Genomic DNA, 16,784 nt, shown 5'->3' on the forward strand with positions numbered 1-16,784 from the left:
AGAGCCTGACGCAGGGCTCGATCCCAGGACCCTTACATTATGACCTGAGCCAAAGGCAGAGGCTTTAACCCACTGAGCCACCCAGGCGCCCCCAGGGCAATGTTAATACCCACTGAACCCTACAGCTTCAGGCACTGTTAGTTCCTCAATGAAAATAGGGCTCAGCCGAAATATTCTTTGGAAGGAAGTTGATATGAGCTGGGCATAGAAAAATGGGAAGATTTGTAGTATTAGTTTTCTGATAATAAACAGTGTACATTCCTTCATAGAAATTGTCAAGAGGATTTATTGAAAGCATAAATAAGCCTATATGGTATAGAAGATATTCCTGGGTTTCTTTTATTGTCTTGCAATAATTGGTATTTGAATGCTGTTAGAAACCATTCTTCAGGTACGTACATAAGAAGTTCTAGCTGAGTTCTATTTTTAAGTCTAAAATTCTTATTAAAAATATTGTTGGGCACCTGGGTGGCTCAGTCAGTTAAGCATCCGGCTCTTGATTTCAGCTCAGGTCATGGTCTCAGGATCCTGGGATCAAACCCTATTCCCCACCCCCGAACCCTAGGCTCTTCCTCTCTCTCTCAAATAAATAAATCTTTTTTAAAACAATTTTAAAAATACATGGGGTGCCTGTGTGGCTCAATGGGTTAAGCCTCTGCCTTTGGCTCAAGTCATGATCCCAGGGTCCTGGGATCAAGCCCCACATTGGGCTCTCTGCTCAGTGGGGAGCCTGCTTCTCCCTCTCTCTCTGCCTCCCTCTCTGCCTACTTGTGATCTCTCTCTCTCTGTCAAGTAAATAAATAAAATCTTTTTTAAAAATTAAAAATACATAAATAAATAATGACATTGTCAAAATCATCAGGTTTCTCAATCTCCACTAGCTCCACCAAAGGGATTTTAAGATTATATAAATGACATAATATATAAATGCACAGCTTTAGGAAACAATTATTTCTCTACCGTATCAGTTCCATAAGACAGAAATCTTACATATTGAATTAAAAGAAGAGATATAGACATTTTTGCTTCAACGGGAAGTGTCTAATCCCAAAAGTTACCTAAATGTGTATTTTGTGTGTAAAATTTAACAGATTGATAAACAGCATAAAAATCTGGTTTGACTTTGCTTATTTATTTATTTTGCTCTGTTGAATGATTTGTAATTGTCATTCTGGTATTTTCCCCTGTATTCTGATCCTTCCTTGCTTGGTAGGTGGGTGTGCCTGCTGCCTTTGACATGATGTTGACGGGTAGAAACATTCGTGCAGACAGAGCAAAGAAAATGGGACTGGTTGACCAATTGGTGGATCCCCTGGGTAAGTGGTAGCATGCCTCAGAACTGGGCCTTATGAAGTTATTTTTTTTCTAAAGCAAATATTAGTTAGAGTGAAATCAAACTCTAAAGAAATGAGTCATTCTGAAGAGTGAAGTTTTCTGAATATAGCTAATACTAAATCCTCTCTAACATTAATCACCCGAACTTTTATTTTATAAATTGGACATCAAGAGTACAGAATTGAATCAAATCCTTATTTTTGGTTCTTAAATTACCTGTATCATTATTCATGATAACCCTCCTTCAATTTTTTGTGTCTGTTTTAATAATACAATAAATATGTATGAAACAGCCTGAGAATGACATCTACTGATGGGCTGCTTCCCTCCATACAACTTCCTTGCCTCCCCTCACCCAAGGAAACCTCTATTCCAGATTGTATGTTCATTATCCTCTTGCATTTCTTAAAAATCAGCATTATTGAGATGTTCGTTATATACTAACAAATTTACCAATTTTTAATGTCCAATCTCAGTTTTGACAAATATGTATGGCTATGTAAGCACCACCACAATCTTGTAATAGAACATTTTTAGTTTATAGCTTTTTGTGTTTTCTTTCATTTTAGCTAATGCTTTTGAGATTCATTCATGTTATTGCATATTTCAACAGTTTGTTCCTTCTTAATGCTGAGTGTTATTCCATCATACCGATACACCATAATTTGTTTTTCCATTCACCAAATGATAGAAGTTTGAGTTGTTTCCAGTTTGGGGCTGTTCAGAATAAAGCTGCTATGAACATTCATCCACAAGTCTTTATGTGGACATAGATTTCATTTCTCTTAAACAAATAACCAGAGAGTAGATTGGCTGGCTCATATGATAGAATTGTATGTAGCTTTTAAGAAACTGAAGTTGTTTTCTCAAAGTGCCTGTACCGTTGTGCCTTCCTACCAGCAATGTATGAGAGCTTAATCTAGTCGAGAGCTCTTCAACTGCTTTACATGGTCAGTCTTTTTAATTTTAGACCTTCTACCAGAAGTGTAGTAGTATCTTATTGTGGTTTTAATTTGTATTTCCCTAATGACATGAGATATAAAGTTTTTTTCATATGTCGATTTTCCTTCTGTATATCTTCTGGTAAAGTGTCTTTTCAGCTGTTTGGCCCATTTTGTTTGAATTTTTCTTACTACTGAGTTCTCAGAGTTCTTTATATCAGAATACAAGTCCTTTGTGAGATTTGTGATTTGCAAATATTTTCTTCTTGTCTGTGGCTTGTCTTTTCATTATCTAAATGAAGAAATTCTTAATTTTGATGAAGTCCATTATATTAAGATCTTTTATGGGTCATGCTATCGTTGTATCTAAGAAATCTTTTCCTAGGTCGCCTGCATTCTGCCTTCGTCTCAGGTCATGTCTGGGTTCTGTCCCGCGTTGGGCCTTGCTCAGCGGGGAGTCTGCTTCTCCTCCTTCCTGCTGCTCTGTCTGACAAATAAATAAATACAATCATTTTAAAAAGGGGGGGGGGATCTTTTCTTTACAAGACTGCAGAGATTTTCTCCTATATTTATTTCTGGAAATTTGGTGGTTTTGCGCTTCCATTTTTATCTGTGATCCATTTCAAGTTAACTCTTGTATGTGGTGTGAGGTAGATAGAGTTTTGGGGTTTTTATGTTTTGTTTTGTTTTGGGGGCTTTTTGCAAATGAATATCCAATGTATTGGCACAATTTGTTGAAAAGACTCCTTTCCCCATTGAACTACCTTGACGCCTTGGTCACAAACCAATTGACTCTATATGTTTGAGTCTATTTCTGGATTTCCTATCTCCAGTTATCTACATATCTTAAGTCAATATTATACTGTCTTGATTATTGTGTTTTAGTAAATCTTGAAATCGGGCAGTATGACCCCTTTTATTTTGGTTCTCTTTCAAAATTTATTTTGCCTATACTGGCTTCTTTGCATTTACATATAAATTTTATAATCATCTCATCTATAACTGCAAAAATAAAATGCTAGGATTTTGATTGGAATTGCACTATTGGGGAGAATTGACATCTTTAACATACTGAGTCTTTTCATCATGAATAGGATATAACTGTTTATTTAGGTCATCTTTAATTTCTGCAGTGTTTTATACTTTCCTTTGCACATACCTTGCACAAAATTTGTTAAATTTATACTTTGGTACTTCATACTTCTAGGACATTATACTTTTTTTAACTTCAATTTCTCATTATTAACCACTTTTATCTATGTGTGTGTACATATACACAATTGATTTTTGTACATGGAACTTGTATTCTGTGATTGCTAAATTTATTTATTCTGGTAGTTTTTTCTATAGATTTCTAAGGAGTTTTTATTTAAATAGTAATGTCTATAAATAAAGACATTTGGCTTTTTCTTTTCCCGTCTCGTTGGCATTTTTTTTTTCTCGATCTACTGCAGTGGCTGAGATCCTTAAGTACAGTATTGGATAGAGTTGGTGAAAGCAGATAGTGTTAACTTGTTGCCCATCTTAAGGGAAGAGCATTCAGTCTGATGCTGTAGGGTGTATGGTGTTAGCTGTGGCATTTTTATATACGCCTTTATCAGACTGCAGACATTTCTTTTTATCTATAGTGTGCTGAAAATAGACACTGAATTTTGTCAAATGTTCTTTCTGGATTTAATGAGGTGATTATGTGGTTTTTGTCTTTTTTAGTCTATTAGTAGTATCAATTACATTGAATTTTGTTTATTGAACCAGACTTGCATTCCTGGAATAAACTCGACTTGGTCATAATGTATTATCCTTTGTTTAAATTGACTGGATCATCTAAAGTTTTGTAAAGGATTTTTATGTATGGTCATGAGAGGTAATGGTCTCAGGGATAATTTTCTTGTGATAGCTTTGCTTGGTGTTTGTTATCAGAATAATGCTAGCTTCATGAAATGAATTGGAAAGGGGATTCTTTTTCCCTACTTTCTGGAAGATTCTACATGAAATTGGTATTATTTTTTCTTTAAATGCTTAATAGAATTCACCAGTGAAGTCATATATGAACTTGGAGTTTTCTTTGTTGGGCAAGTTTTTATATATGAATTCAATTTCATTCATAGATAATAAGGCTATTTAGGTTCTCCATTTTTTTGAGCAAGCTTATAATAGTTTGTTTCTCAAAGATTTTGTCCATTTTATTTAACTTGCTAAATTTATTGCAATAAAGTTGTTCATAATACTTCATTATTATTCTTTCAGTGTCTTTATACTCTGCAAAGATATATATCATTTATACTCTTTAATTCCTGATATTGATAATTTGTGTCTATTTTGTCCCTGATGAGTCTAGCTAGAAATTTATCAAATACCAGCTTTCAGTTTCATTGATTTTCCTCTGTCGTTTGTGTGTTTGCTATTTATTGATTTTACCTATTCTTTATTTCTGCTTGCTTTTGGGTTTAGTTTGTTCTTTTCTAGTTTCTCAAGGTAGAAGCTAAGATCATTGTTTTAAGCCTTTTTTTTCCTAACATAAGCATTTAAAGCTGTCAGTTTCTCTTATAGCATTGCTTTATCTGTGTGTTATAATACTACGTTTTCAGTTCCATGAAGGTCAGAATATTTTCAGATTTCCCATTATTTCTTCTTTGACCCATGTGTAATTTAGGAGTGTGTTATTTAATGTCTAAGTATGTGCAGATGTTTCAGAATCTTTCTGTTACTGATTTCCAGTTTAATGCTGTTATGATCAGAGTGTGGTTGATCCTTATTATTTGTAAGCTCCTTATCTGCGAATTCACCTACTTGCTAAAATTTGTTGTGACCCCCAAAAATAATATGTATGATGTTTTGCAGTCATTAATAGCCTGTACAGAGTGGTGAAAAATTCATATCTCTCAGTGAAAATGTTCCAGCTGAGGTCAAACAAGGCAGCATTCTGCTTTCTTATTTCAGCTCTCATATAGCCAACAAGTATTCTTTTAGTGCCTATTTAGTGCCATATTCTTTTCATTTTTTTGTGCTTTTTGGTTTTGATTTCACTGTTTAAAATCGGAAAAGCTAGGAGTGGAAAAGTACTGAGTCAGAGTAGAAGTGGTGTCTTTACGTGTTCTCTTTCTTCCCCTAATAAGGAGGCCTCTTGAGAGGCACCTGAATTAGACTTTGGTTGGAGGTCCCAAAGAGAGGGGATTGAGGCACTTGGAGTAAGAATGCAAATGTGTATCAGAGCATAGCCAGCAAGGGATATCTGAGTTATTGACTGGAACTCCTATTAAAGTCTGCGGTGCATTGGCTGTGCACCAAGTCTGCTGTGGGAAGGACAGCTTTCCCTGTGAGGCCTTCTGGGTAAAAGCCTTTCTAATTGCCTGTGGTTGGGCCTGAAAAATCACACATAGGTTTTTGGCCCAGAGCTGGGCTCCTCAGTTTCTACAAATAGTCATGTGGCTACAGCCATACCTATTTCTACTTCCCATTCCCTTAGCAAGTACCTCAGCTGATCATAGTTCTTTGCCTTCATTCCTAGAAGGTCTGGGCCACTAGCAGTCCTGCATGGATTCAGTTGTAATTTTCCATTAACTAATTACAGGCCCCAGTAGCACTAAGAGGACCCCCTAAGAGATCTGTCGTATTCAAGACCTACTCTTCCTTATTCCAGTTGTATAGTAGGAGATTGTAGCTGGAATCGGTGTAGAATCAGTGTAGTTGGTAATCAGGATGAATAGTTCTGGAAAGGGATTGCTGTGCTACAGCAGTGTACTTTCAGATGTCGCCTGAATGTCGTACCGAACTATCTACAGACCAGGCCCGAGTTTTCTCTTCCCAAGTCATCTGGTCGTAAGGAACTCCCCATGAGTCCGTAGGGGCAAATTGGGACAGAGAAGGGGGAGTAAAGAAAGTTTGGTCACTTTCTCATACAACTGGTCACTTTCTCATACGTTTGCCTTTAGGGTCTGCTCAAGCCCTTGCTCACATACACCAGTTCCTTTTGATCATGGAGTGGAGTGCTGTTGCACACCATGAACTTTATGGTTTAGTGGGCCAGACAACCTCCATTTCATGATGGGCAGCTTAAGTCACATGGTAATCTGATAGCCTATGGTAAATTTTGAGTTCCTGCCGAGGCCCACTAGCAGGCCAAAAGCTGTTTCTCAGTAGGAGAGTAGTTACATGGGCTTTGCTCCAAATTCCTCAGTGTCTACACTATGATTTGCCTGTAGCCTCCCTGTCTACCACTAACACTTCATGCACCATCAGGTCTGAATCATATGGTCCAAGTAGCTTTTCTTCCTGGGCCCCACTTAAAACTAGCAGCCTTCAACTTAGTAAAGGGGCTAGAGTAGCACACCCAAATGAAATGTTGGTTCTACGGGGTGCCTGGGTGGCTCAGTAGGTTAAAGCCTCTGCCTTCAGCTCAGGTCATGATCCCAGGGTCCTGGGATCGAGCCCCACATCGGGCTCTCTGCTCAGCGGGGAGCCTGCTTCCCCCTCTCTCTCTGCCTGCCTTGCTGCCTACTTGTGATCTCTCTCTGTCAAATACATAAATAAAATCTTAAAAAAAAAAAAAAAAAGAAAGAAAGAAATGTTGGTTCTAACATCCAGAGAGGCCCAATAAGCTTGTGCCTGTTTTTCTTTGGCAGGAGGGGTCAGATGCAACAACTTCATCATAATATCATCAATGTAATGAACCAGCATGGTATCTTGTAGAAGGGAAAGACAATCAAGGTCCCTGTGGACTAAATTATGACATTTGGCTGGAGAGTTGGTATACCTCTAGGGTTAAGACAGTAATGGTATATTGCAGACATTGCCAGGTAAAAGCAAACTGCTTCAGGTAGTCCTTACCAAGAGATATCGAGGAAAAAAGCATTTTCTAGATCAGAATATGCATAGCAGGAAAAAGATGTGTTAATTTGTTCAAGCAAGGAAACCACATCTGGAACACCAGCAGCAATTGCACTTACTACCTGATTAAGTTTAAAAGTTTAAATCCACTGTTGTTCTACAAAGGTCCATCTCTTTTATGCACAAGCCACAGCAGGCAAGTTGAATGAGTAGAAATCACCGTCTTTCAGATCCTTGCTGGTGGCACTAATCTCTGCAGTCCATCCAGGAATGCAGTATTACTTGGTTCACTGTTCTTCTGAGTAGAGGCCATTCTAATGGCTTACATTTGGCCCTTCCCATTTTAATAGCTCTAACTCCACAGGTCAGGGAGCTACTAAAGGGAGATCGCTAGCTGCTGAGTATGAGTATTCCAATTACACATTCCAGAAATAACCACAGGGTGGGTTCAGGGACCCAGTAGGCCCTTTCTGAGATAGTACTGAACTATAACTCCATGAATTACTTGACCACATAAGCCCCCCAACTCTGGTGGACCACAGAGATATTTTGGGTCTCCTGAAATTAGTGTCAGTTCAGAGCCAGTGTCCAGTAATCCCCCCAAAAGTCTGATTATTATATTTCCCTTTCCCCAAGGTTAATGACCTTATAGCATCCCTTTGGGGGAGGGGGAGAAAGATTAACAGTGTAATCTTATGGAGATGCAGCCTCCCCTGATTGCAGGAGGTTCTGAATCTGTAAACTGGCTCATTTCAAGGAATTGATTGAGGTGCCGTGACTGTCTCTGGTGATTTAGATTATTCTATTTGCTAGAACTAGAATTCTTTCACTTACACAGGTCAAGTAAAAATATAGTAGACTTATCGATCTGTTTCTTTTCTAGTGACACTTTGGTCAACTAGCCAGTGCTATAGGCCTCTGTAAGTCAGACTATTCTGATTACTTCTTTGGTTCCACTGTCCATTATGATAACCATACTCAGTTTGCCTTTGGTGGTGAAGTGTTGCTCTTTGACCTTGGCCATCGTAGGATCCCATTATCTCCATCGTATTTAGGGATCCCAGTTGATGGTAGTGGTTCCCACTGTAGTTTCTGACCTATAGAGAAGAGCAATGACAGAGCCCTTCAAGGGTCCCAGGCCTCTTCTCCCAAACTGATTGCTTAGAGTCATGGTGAAAGATATGTCCTCAAGCCCTTCCAAATTGGCTGAGCAGGTCCAACATGATAAATCCATGTTAACTTTGAAATTTCCTTAAACCTCTCATTAACTTCCTCTACCAGCACAGTTCTAGCATTTCAGCATCATTTAATGCTGCTTATTTTCTGTTTGTCCTCCCTGTTCTTTGTTCCTTTTTTCTTTTTCCTTGCCTTTGGATTAGTCATTTCTTACCCTCATTATTGGGCTTTTACTTTGCTTTACCCTTTTAATGGTTGCTCTGAGGTTTAAATTGTACATCTTTAATATATGATCTATCTGGAAATGATGTATCATTTTACATATAGGGTAAGAACCTTAAAAGAGTATACAGTTGACCTTTGCACAACATAGGTTTAAACTGTGCAGGTCCACTTATACACATATTTTTATACAGTACTGTAAATGGAAATGTATTTTTCTTAAGATTTTATTTGGGGTGCCTGGGTGTCTCAATCAGTTAAGCGTCTGTCTTCGGCTCAGGGCATGATCCTAGGGTCTTGGGATTGAGCCCCACATCAGGCTCCTTACTCAGCAGGAAGCCTGCTTCTCCCTCTCACACTCCCCTTGCTTGCATTCCCTCTTTCACACACTCTCTCTCTCTCAAATAAATAAAATCTTTAAAAAAAAAAATTAAAAAATAAAAATTTTTTAAATTTATTTGAGAGAGACAGAGAGAATGCGCACAAGCAGGGGAAGAGGCAAAGGGAGAGGGCAGGCCAAGCAGGAGCCCAACTTGGGGCTTGATCCCAGGACTCTGGGCTCATGACCTGAGCCAGACACCGAAGCTTAACTTACTGAGCCACCCAGGTGCTGCTCCTTATTTGCTTAATAACATTTTTTCCCCTAGCTTACTTTATTGTAAGGATACAGTACATAATACATATACAAAATATGTGCTAATCAGCTGTGTTATTGGTAAGGCTTCTGGGCAATAGTATGCTATTAATAGTTAAGTTTTGGGGGAGTCAAAAGTTACGCATAGATTTTCTGCTGCAAATGGAATCAATGTCTCTAACCCCTGCATTGTTCAAGAATCAGTTTCATTTTTCCCATTTTTTGTGCTATTGTTAAACATTTTTTTTTAAGATTTTATTTATTTATTTGACAGACAGAGATCACAAGTAGGCGGAGAGACAGGCAGAGAGAGAGAGGAGAAAGCAGGCTCCCTGCTGAGCAGAGAGCCTGATGCGGGGCTCAATCCCAGGACCCTGGGATCATGACCCGAGCCGAAGGCAGAGGTTTTAACCCACTGAGCCACCCAGGCGCCCCAACATTTTATTTCTAAATATATTCAACATTCCTCAGCATATTGCTATTTTTGTTTTAAACAGTTATCTTTCAAAGAGATTAAAATGAAAAAGGTGCCTTTTAAATGTACCCATGTATTTGCCATTTAGGGTACTCTCTCTTTGTATAGCTGCAAGTTCCCATCTGGTTTGATGTTCCTCTAACCTGAATAATTTCACTGACATATTCTGTAGCATAGGTCTGCTGGCAGTTAAATCTCTGACCTTTTGATTTGTTTGACAAAGTCTTCATTTCCATTTTATTTTTCAGAGATACTCTTTTTTTTTTTTTTTTTTTAAGATTTTATTTATTTATTTGACAGAGATCACAAGTAGGGAGAGAGGCAGGCAAAGAGAGGAAGGGAAACAGGCTCCCTGCTGAGCAGAGAGCCCAACGAGGGGCTGGATCCCAGGACCCGGAGATCATGACCTGAGCCAAAGGCAGAGACTTTAACCCACTGAGCCACCCAGGCACCCCCAGAGATACTCTTGATGGCTATCAAATTCCAGGTTTCTCGTATTTTCTTTTGGTACTTTATAGATGTCTGCATCATGTTGTGGCTTACATAATGTCTGATAGATAGTCTGTTCTCATTTTTATTTTAGTTCTTCTGTATGTAATGTGTCTTCCCCCTTACCCCCTACCTTCCCAGCTGCTCTTTGTTTATGACATGCCTTGGTTTGTGTGGTTACTCTTGTTTTTTCTTATGTTCACTGGGCATGGGATTCATTGAGCTTCTTGGACAGTGGACTGACAGTTTTTATAAAAATTAGAAACTTTCTGGCCATTTCTTCCAATATTTTCCCATCTCCCCCACCCCTTTTTCTGGGGCTCTAACTTCACATATGTTAGATTACTTGATATTGTCCCAAAATGAAGCAGTGAAGCAGTTTTTCAGTCTGTATTTTCTATTGCCACGAATATAAGTTTCCTGATCTTTTCTTCTTTGCTCTATAATCTACTATTAGTCCTGTCCTGTGTATTTTTCATTTCAGGTGTCAATTTTTTTTTCATATCTAGAAGTAACATTTGATTCTCTTTTATGTATTCAGTTCCTCTTCATTATGTTTGTTTCCCTCTACCTTCTTGAACATATGACATGAATTTATAATAGCCTTTCCAACATTGTATCTGCTAATTCTGTCTTCATTTCTGCATCTGTTTCTATCAGTCAGTTTGCCTCTTGTCTTTAGGCCATATTTTCCTTGCTTCTTTTATGAAGCATGCTTTTATGAAAAGAAGCCTCAGGTAGTTTCATTTTGTGCGTGTGCAGAACAGTACTCAGCCAGAATTTCAAGGGGCCCTCTGTAGATCTCTGGAGCTCTCCTTTCGCGGAGCAAGTACCCTCCAGGATTCTGCTTCACAAATTCCAGTGGCATTGGCCTCCCTACAGGCTCATTGTGACTTCTGTGGGCCCTGTGCACTCTCACCACTTGGCAGTTTGGGGCTCAGTTCTTTCTCATCCTCTTTCACATACTTTCACAAGAGAGCACATGTCTTAAGGGAGAAAGTGTTTACCTGTTTGCTTCAGCCTCTTCCCACTATTTTGTTTCCTACATACCACAAGACTGTACAAAATTGCCTTTTCAACCCCCAGCCACCACTTCCTTACAGGCTTTTGATTGAGAGCCACCTAGATGCCTGTTTTCATGACCCTGTAAAAATAGCTTTTGGACTTTTGGAGCCTAGCTCTTTAGTTTCTTGCCTCAAGCAAGTTAGATAAGAGCAGATGCTTTCATTAGAGTAGAAGGTGAGTTGCATGTTCTTGGCATGCTCCTTTCTCTGTAGAAGTACTTTATGTGCTAATTGTCCTGACAGTGTGAGGGATTGCCCTCTAGCTTTTTGACCCAGCCCTTCTAACCCCCTACACCACCATAGAATTTCATGACTATTCCATGAGGAAGACTAGCTTTGCATTTGGTTTCTTCTAGCTTCTGATCTATTGTCTTTGACCTCCCAAAACTGATCATTTCATTTGCCCCGAGGAGCATCCTTCTGTTTAAGCCAAGTAGTCTAATCTTTAGCCCATGCCCAGAAGCAACACATATCCTCAGGAGAGAAAATACCCAGCAATTGTCAGCTCACCTGAGACAGGCTCTTCCGGCTCTGGAATTTTAGTTCGTAGGGTCCTCGGTGCTTCCACCACTCTCTCATAGCTCTACAAATGTGTAATTTTACAAGTTGTTCATTTTTGTCCACAGTTTTGCAGTAAGAATACGGGCCTCATGAGATATTCTTCATCCTACTCAGAAATAGAAGCCAGACTGCTAGGACCTAAGACCTTGTTTTCTATCTAGAGCACATTGTTGCACCTTTGCTCAGTGTTACTTCCCTTCTTTGAGTCCGTAGTTGATGACTTGCCACTAACCAGTTTCTAGTCCAACATGGAAAGCTGTGCTGAAAGTGATTTACACTCCAATCTTTTCTGTTCATTTTTACAGGACCAGGATTAAAACCTGCAGAGGAGCGGACAATTGAATACTTAGAAGAAGTTGCAGTTACTTTTGCCAAAGGACTGTCTGATAAGAAAATCTCTATAAAGAGAGACAAGGGATTAATAGACAGTGAGTGTCATTATTAAAGAACAAAGGCAGAGGTTCTCTCCAGAGAGTTTTATTTTATTTGCTGTGAAATAAGAATTGGGGAAGAGGTAAATGCATTATTTACACCAAGCATAGAGTCATTCTGAAGGAGTACAACAACTCTGCTCGGTGATCAAGTCCTAAACCTTACACTGGTTGGTTACAGCCATTTATTTTTAATTTTATCTTGGAAAATTTGAACCATTAATATGAAAGTGGAATAGCATAATGCTTAGCACTTATCAGCTAATTAAACCACGTGTATAGAAGTGCCTTGGGTTGCAATTTGGATTTCGTATATCAAAGTAAAGTTCTTTCAGATAGCTACAATTACTGCCTTTTTATGGAGTTTATAGAACAAACTAATAAGAGAAGCTAGTCTTTTTCCAGTAAGTACATAAAAGCGTTTTCTTTTACAGAATTGATGTCATATGCCATGAGTATTCCATTTGTCAGGCAACAGATTTACAAAAAGGTGGAAGAAAAAGTACGAAAACAGACTAAAGGCCTCTATCCTGCACCTCTGAAAATAATCGATGTGAGTCTTCACCCCATATTCCATTTCTCATGTTTCCTCCCTTTGTGTAGAGCAGTATTCTTTATTGCCGTTCTGAACTGGATCTGCCGGTACTGAAGTTTTTGGGGTGTTTTTTTTTTTTTTAAGATGTTATTTATTTATTTGAAAGACAGAGATCACAGGTAGGCAGAGAGGTAGGCAGAGATCGGGGGAAGCAGGCTCCCTGCTGAGCAGAGAGCCCGATGCGGGGCTTGATTCCAGGACCCTGAGATCATGACCTGAGCTGAAGGCAGAGGCTTAACCCCTTGAGCCACCCAGGCACCCCTATACTAAAGTTTTTAATTCTGTTACAGTACTCACTAAAAATAAAGCAAGCTATGATGGCTTATAAAATTATATTTTAGGAATAATGAGTGCCGGGCATAATGAGTTTAAAAGTACCAGTTACAAGCCAGGAAAAAAGTTACATCAGTATAACAAAACCAGTAAAATATTGGGCATTAGTTAAGAGGTAGTTGAAACGAATTAGTTTGAAACCATTGCCAGTACCGAAAATGTCTCCTTGACTTCCGCATTGTCAGAATTCTAAAAAAAGGTGTAGTGAAGTTCTGAAAAAGGTCAGGGAGGGCAAGTATACAGGGTTAAGAACTTCCGTCTAAAGGTAGACTTTAAAACTTAGAAAGTCTTCAGTCTGGAAAGTCTAAGATCAAGAGAGCTTATAATCTAAGACTTCGAATATGGAGAATAAATCAGCCAGCAAATGTATTTTGAGGAAAAGACAGCAAAATGCATAAAATAGGACGCATGCGTCCCTTCCCTCACCCATCTCCCAGTGTGGGCCGGGGAGATCCGCCGTGTATCCGCGGTGTATCCGCGGTGAGCCAGGTGAGCGCAGTGTACGGGCTGCAAGACGCCGGCATGAGACTGCCAGGTAATTGGGTCAGAGGAAGATTGCTAAATGTACAAGAGGAGGCAACAGTCACTGTAAGGCAGAGAAATGAGGAAGAGCCTCATAGAATTTGACCTGAGCCCTGGAAAGTGGTAGAGAACAGATGAAGACAAAGTAGTACCAGGTGCGGGGGGTGGGAGGTCGGGGTACCAGGTGGTGGGTATTATAGAGGGCACAGATTGCATGGAGCACTGGGTGTGGTGCTAAAATAATGAATACTGTTATGCTGAAAATAAAAAATAAATTTAAAAAAAAAAAAAAAAAAAAGTAGTACCAGGTAGGGCAGGCATTTTGAGCACAGTTCCAGAAGCCGGAAAGCAGGAGCCTCTTCAAGGAAGCAGCCACTCAGTCCTGTCACCTTTGTTATTTCGATTCCAGACTTTTGACTTAATCTTTGAAGACTGATGAACTAGGGGCACCTGGGTGCCTCAGTTGTCAAACGTCTGCCTTTCACTCAGCTCATGCTGCGATTGAGCCCCACATCCGGCTCCCTGCTCGGTGGGAAGCCGGCTTCTCCCTCTCCTTCTGCTTGTATTCCTTCTCTCGATGTCTCTCTCTCTCTCTCTGTCAAATAGTCTTTAAAAAAAAAAAGATTCACAAACTAGCAGTTTTACTAAGTGTTAGTCCACATCTGTCTGGCCAGTCCCTTGCAATAATGAACAAGTGATTTATGTGTTTTACAGGCAGTAAAGACTGGAATTGAGCAAGGGAACGAAGCTGGCTATCTCTCTGAATCTCAGGTAAAGTTCTTCCTTCCCATTTGTTACTATAGATTCAAGAAACTCAAGATCTAAAACCCTGTGTAAAGCTAAAAAAAGAAAAAGTACCCAAAGCCTACCTGAAATGTTTTTCTTCAGTGATTATCATTTCTTAGGGTTAATCTCAGTGAGTGGTTGTTAAGAACACCTTTGTGGTCTCAGCTGTTTGAACTTGCCCTCAGTAACGAGAGCTTAACTAGGAAGAGAAGAGTTCTAATCCTTTCAAAATGAATCACTGGGATGTTTATGTTCCGGAGTTGGGTTGGGCTGATTTTGTTGTAATAAAATCAATATATTGATAGAAAAATGGGTTTCTTACTTGTTAGGGCCTAGCTTTAAGACATTGAAGGCCAGCCTCTCTTTGCTGAATCAGAGAATGGAAGGAAATGTTGTGTAGCCACTTTAAGGACACGGAGGGGCCTATGAACCAGCCTCACCTCTTCCCACTTTTCCAACGAGTTGGTGGTATTGTGGATTTAAGAGGTTTGGATTGTTTTTAAGTTTTAAGCAATCATTGAAGAATGACTGTTCGTTGATAATAAGACAGGTGTCTCAAGAGCTCAGGGACAAGTTCAAGAGAAAACCTTTCTTGTACTGGGTTGCTTACGCTTCACAACTGGGAAATGGCAGAGCCAGGATTCAAATCCGGTCTGTCAAACCCAGACTCTAAATCTCGGATTCTTGAGCAATGCCCTCTGTAAGCATAAGGGTAGTTTTCAAAGTGGCAGGTGTCCTGCAGGCAGCCTGCTTTAGCGAAAGAGATCCAGAGTTGGGAGCCCTACCCCCCGGTGTGAGTTCCGTTTCTGCCACTTGAGGTGGCATGGTGACTTAATTTCTCTGGGCTTCCTCTTCCCAGTCTTCAAAATGAGAGTTGGTTCAGAGGACTGTGAAGGGTCCATTTTGGCCCTGACACTCTAGTTCCACGAAGAAGGTTGGTTACCGCCACCTCTGGTGCAGAGTATGCGAGAGCTCAGATGTGTCCTGACCCTTTCCAAAGCAGTAGTGTGAACGTACTGCTGGTGAGAAGACACCCCAGGCCCCCAGAGCACCAGGGCTCCGCATGTGTTACCTCTGCTCTGTAGGGACACCCGACCAAAGGAACCCCCATCACTGAGACTCTGAAGTTCTACCTTTTCTTGTTCTCCTCTACTTCTCAGAAATTTGGAGAGCTTGCAATGACCAGAGAATCAAAGGCCTTGATGGGACTTTATCATGGTCAGGTCCTGTGTAAGAAGAATAAATTTGGAACACCACAGAAGGAAGCAAAGTAAGTTAAACTCCACCTAGGGAGCTCTTGTAGGTTTCACTACAGAGCTAAATTCATACCTTCTGTCTTGCCTCCATGTACCTCTTCTCTCCTGAGCACCTTAGATCCCTTTTCTTACTAAGAACTTACTGGCTTTCAAAGTTCCGCCTGTGCTGAGTTTTCTCCAGGCCTATCTAATGGCTCCTATAGAGGCTTTCTTGTCTGCTATTGATGTCCCCTAGAAATCTGGCTTATAGCCCATGTTCCCACACCAAACACACACACTATGCACTGTTTAATGATCTTGTGTCTCCCTGTGACTTGAGATACCATCTCTGGGGACTCACACTTCTTCTCCCTAAAAAAAAAAAAAAAAAAAAGTCTCATTCTGACTGTTAAAGCTTGTCCTTCTAGCTTACAACCTAAACACTTAAGGTTCTACTTGCCTGTTTCATGTCATTCTTTGCAGCAAGCCTTTCGGTGCTGTGCTGCCCAAAAGCTCTTCAGCATTTTAATTTCATAATGCCCCTGACTTCACCTTCTAGCTCAGTGGTTCTCAGTCTGGGCCATGTTGCCCCCGAAGGATCATTTGATGATGTCTAGAAGCATTTTTGGTTCCCACAGGTGCCTCTGGCATTTAGTGAGCAGATCAGGGGTGCTGCTAAACATCCTACAGTACATGGGACAGGCCTGTGAATTACAGTAATCTAATCCAGAATGTTGGTAATGCCAAGGTTGAGTCTCACTGCTCTATATGAATTACTGTGAGGGCTTTCAGAGCAGCTATATTACTGCCTTCTCCACCCTTCATCTTTAATGAAACTACAATCCAAAATAGAAGTAAAACCGGTAAGAAATTTGGGTGAGGCAAATACGATGCAAGGCCAGAGGGCTAATTTCCAAATAGAATATGAACTGTGACCGTAACTGCTTCTCCAGGACGCATGTTGATCAGGGCAGTCAGTACCTGTCTGTGGAGTTTGTTCCACCAACGTGGCAGTATCTCGCATTCAATGGGTAAGGTTAATCGCTTCATGCTGCGGTAGAATAAGATGGCCCCCTAAGTCGCCATCTCTGCATACATTCTACAATAATCAGACAGAAGCAAGGACAGCACAGCCACCCTTTCCCCATGCGCGGCACA

The 16,784-nt window shown here is 40.1% G+C and overlaps 1 protein-coding gene across 1 annotated transcript in view; it reads left to right on the forward strand.

The window, feature by feature from the left end:
- The window catches only part of HADHA (hydroxyacyl-CoA dehydrogenase trifunctional multienzyme complex subunit alpha), a 47,440-nt gene that overhangs the window by 17,405 nt on the left and 13,251 nt on the right, over positions 1–16,784 (forward strand). Inside the window, exons 7-11 of the mRNA XM_059132443.1 lie at positions 1,214–1,316; positions 12,030–12,152; positions 12,590–12,708; positions 14,320–14,376; positions 15,552–15,661. Coding sequence (XP_058988426.1) covers positions 1,214–1,316; positions 12,030–12,152; positions 12,590–12,708; positions 14,320–14,376; positions 15,552–15,661 — 512 coding nt within the window. The remainder of the gene's footprint in view (positions 1–1,213; positions 1,317–12,029; positions 12,153–12,589; positions 12,709–14,319; positions 14,377–15,551; positions 15,662–16,784) is intronic.

The sequence above is a fragment of the Mustela lutreola genome, chromosome 9, assembly GCF_030435805.1.
Source record: "Mustela lutreola isolate mMusLut2 chromosome 9, mMusLut2.pri, whole genome shotgun sequence".
NCBI lineage: Eukaryota > Metazoa > Chordata > Mammalia > Carnivora > Mustelidae > Mustela > Mustela lutreola.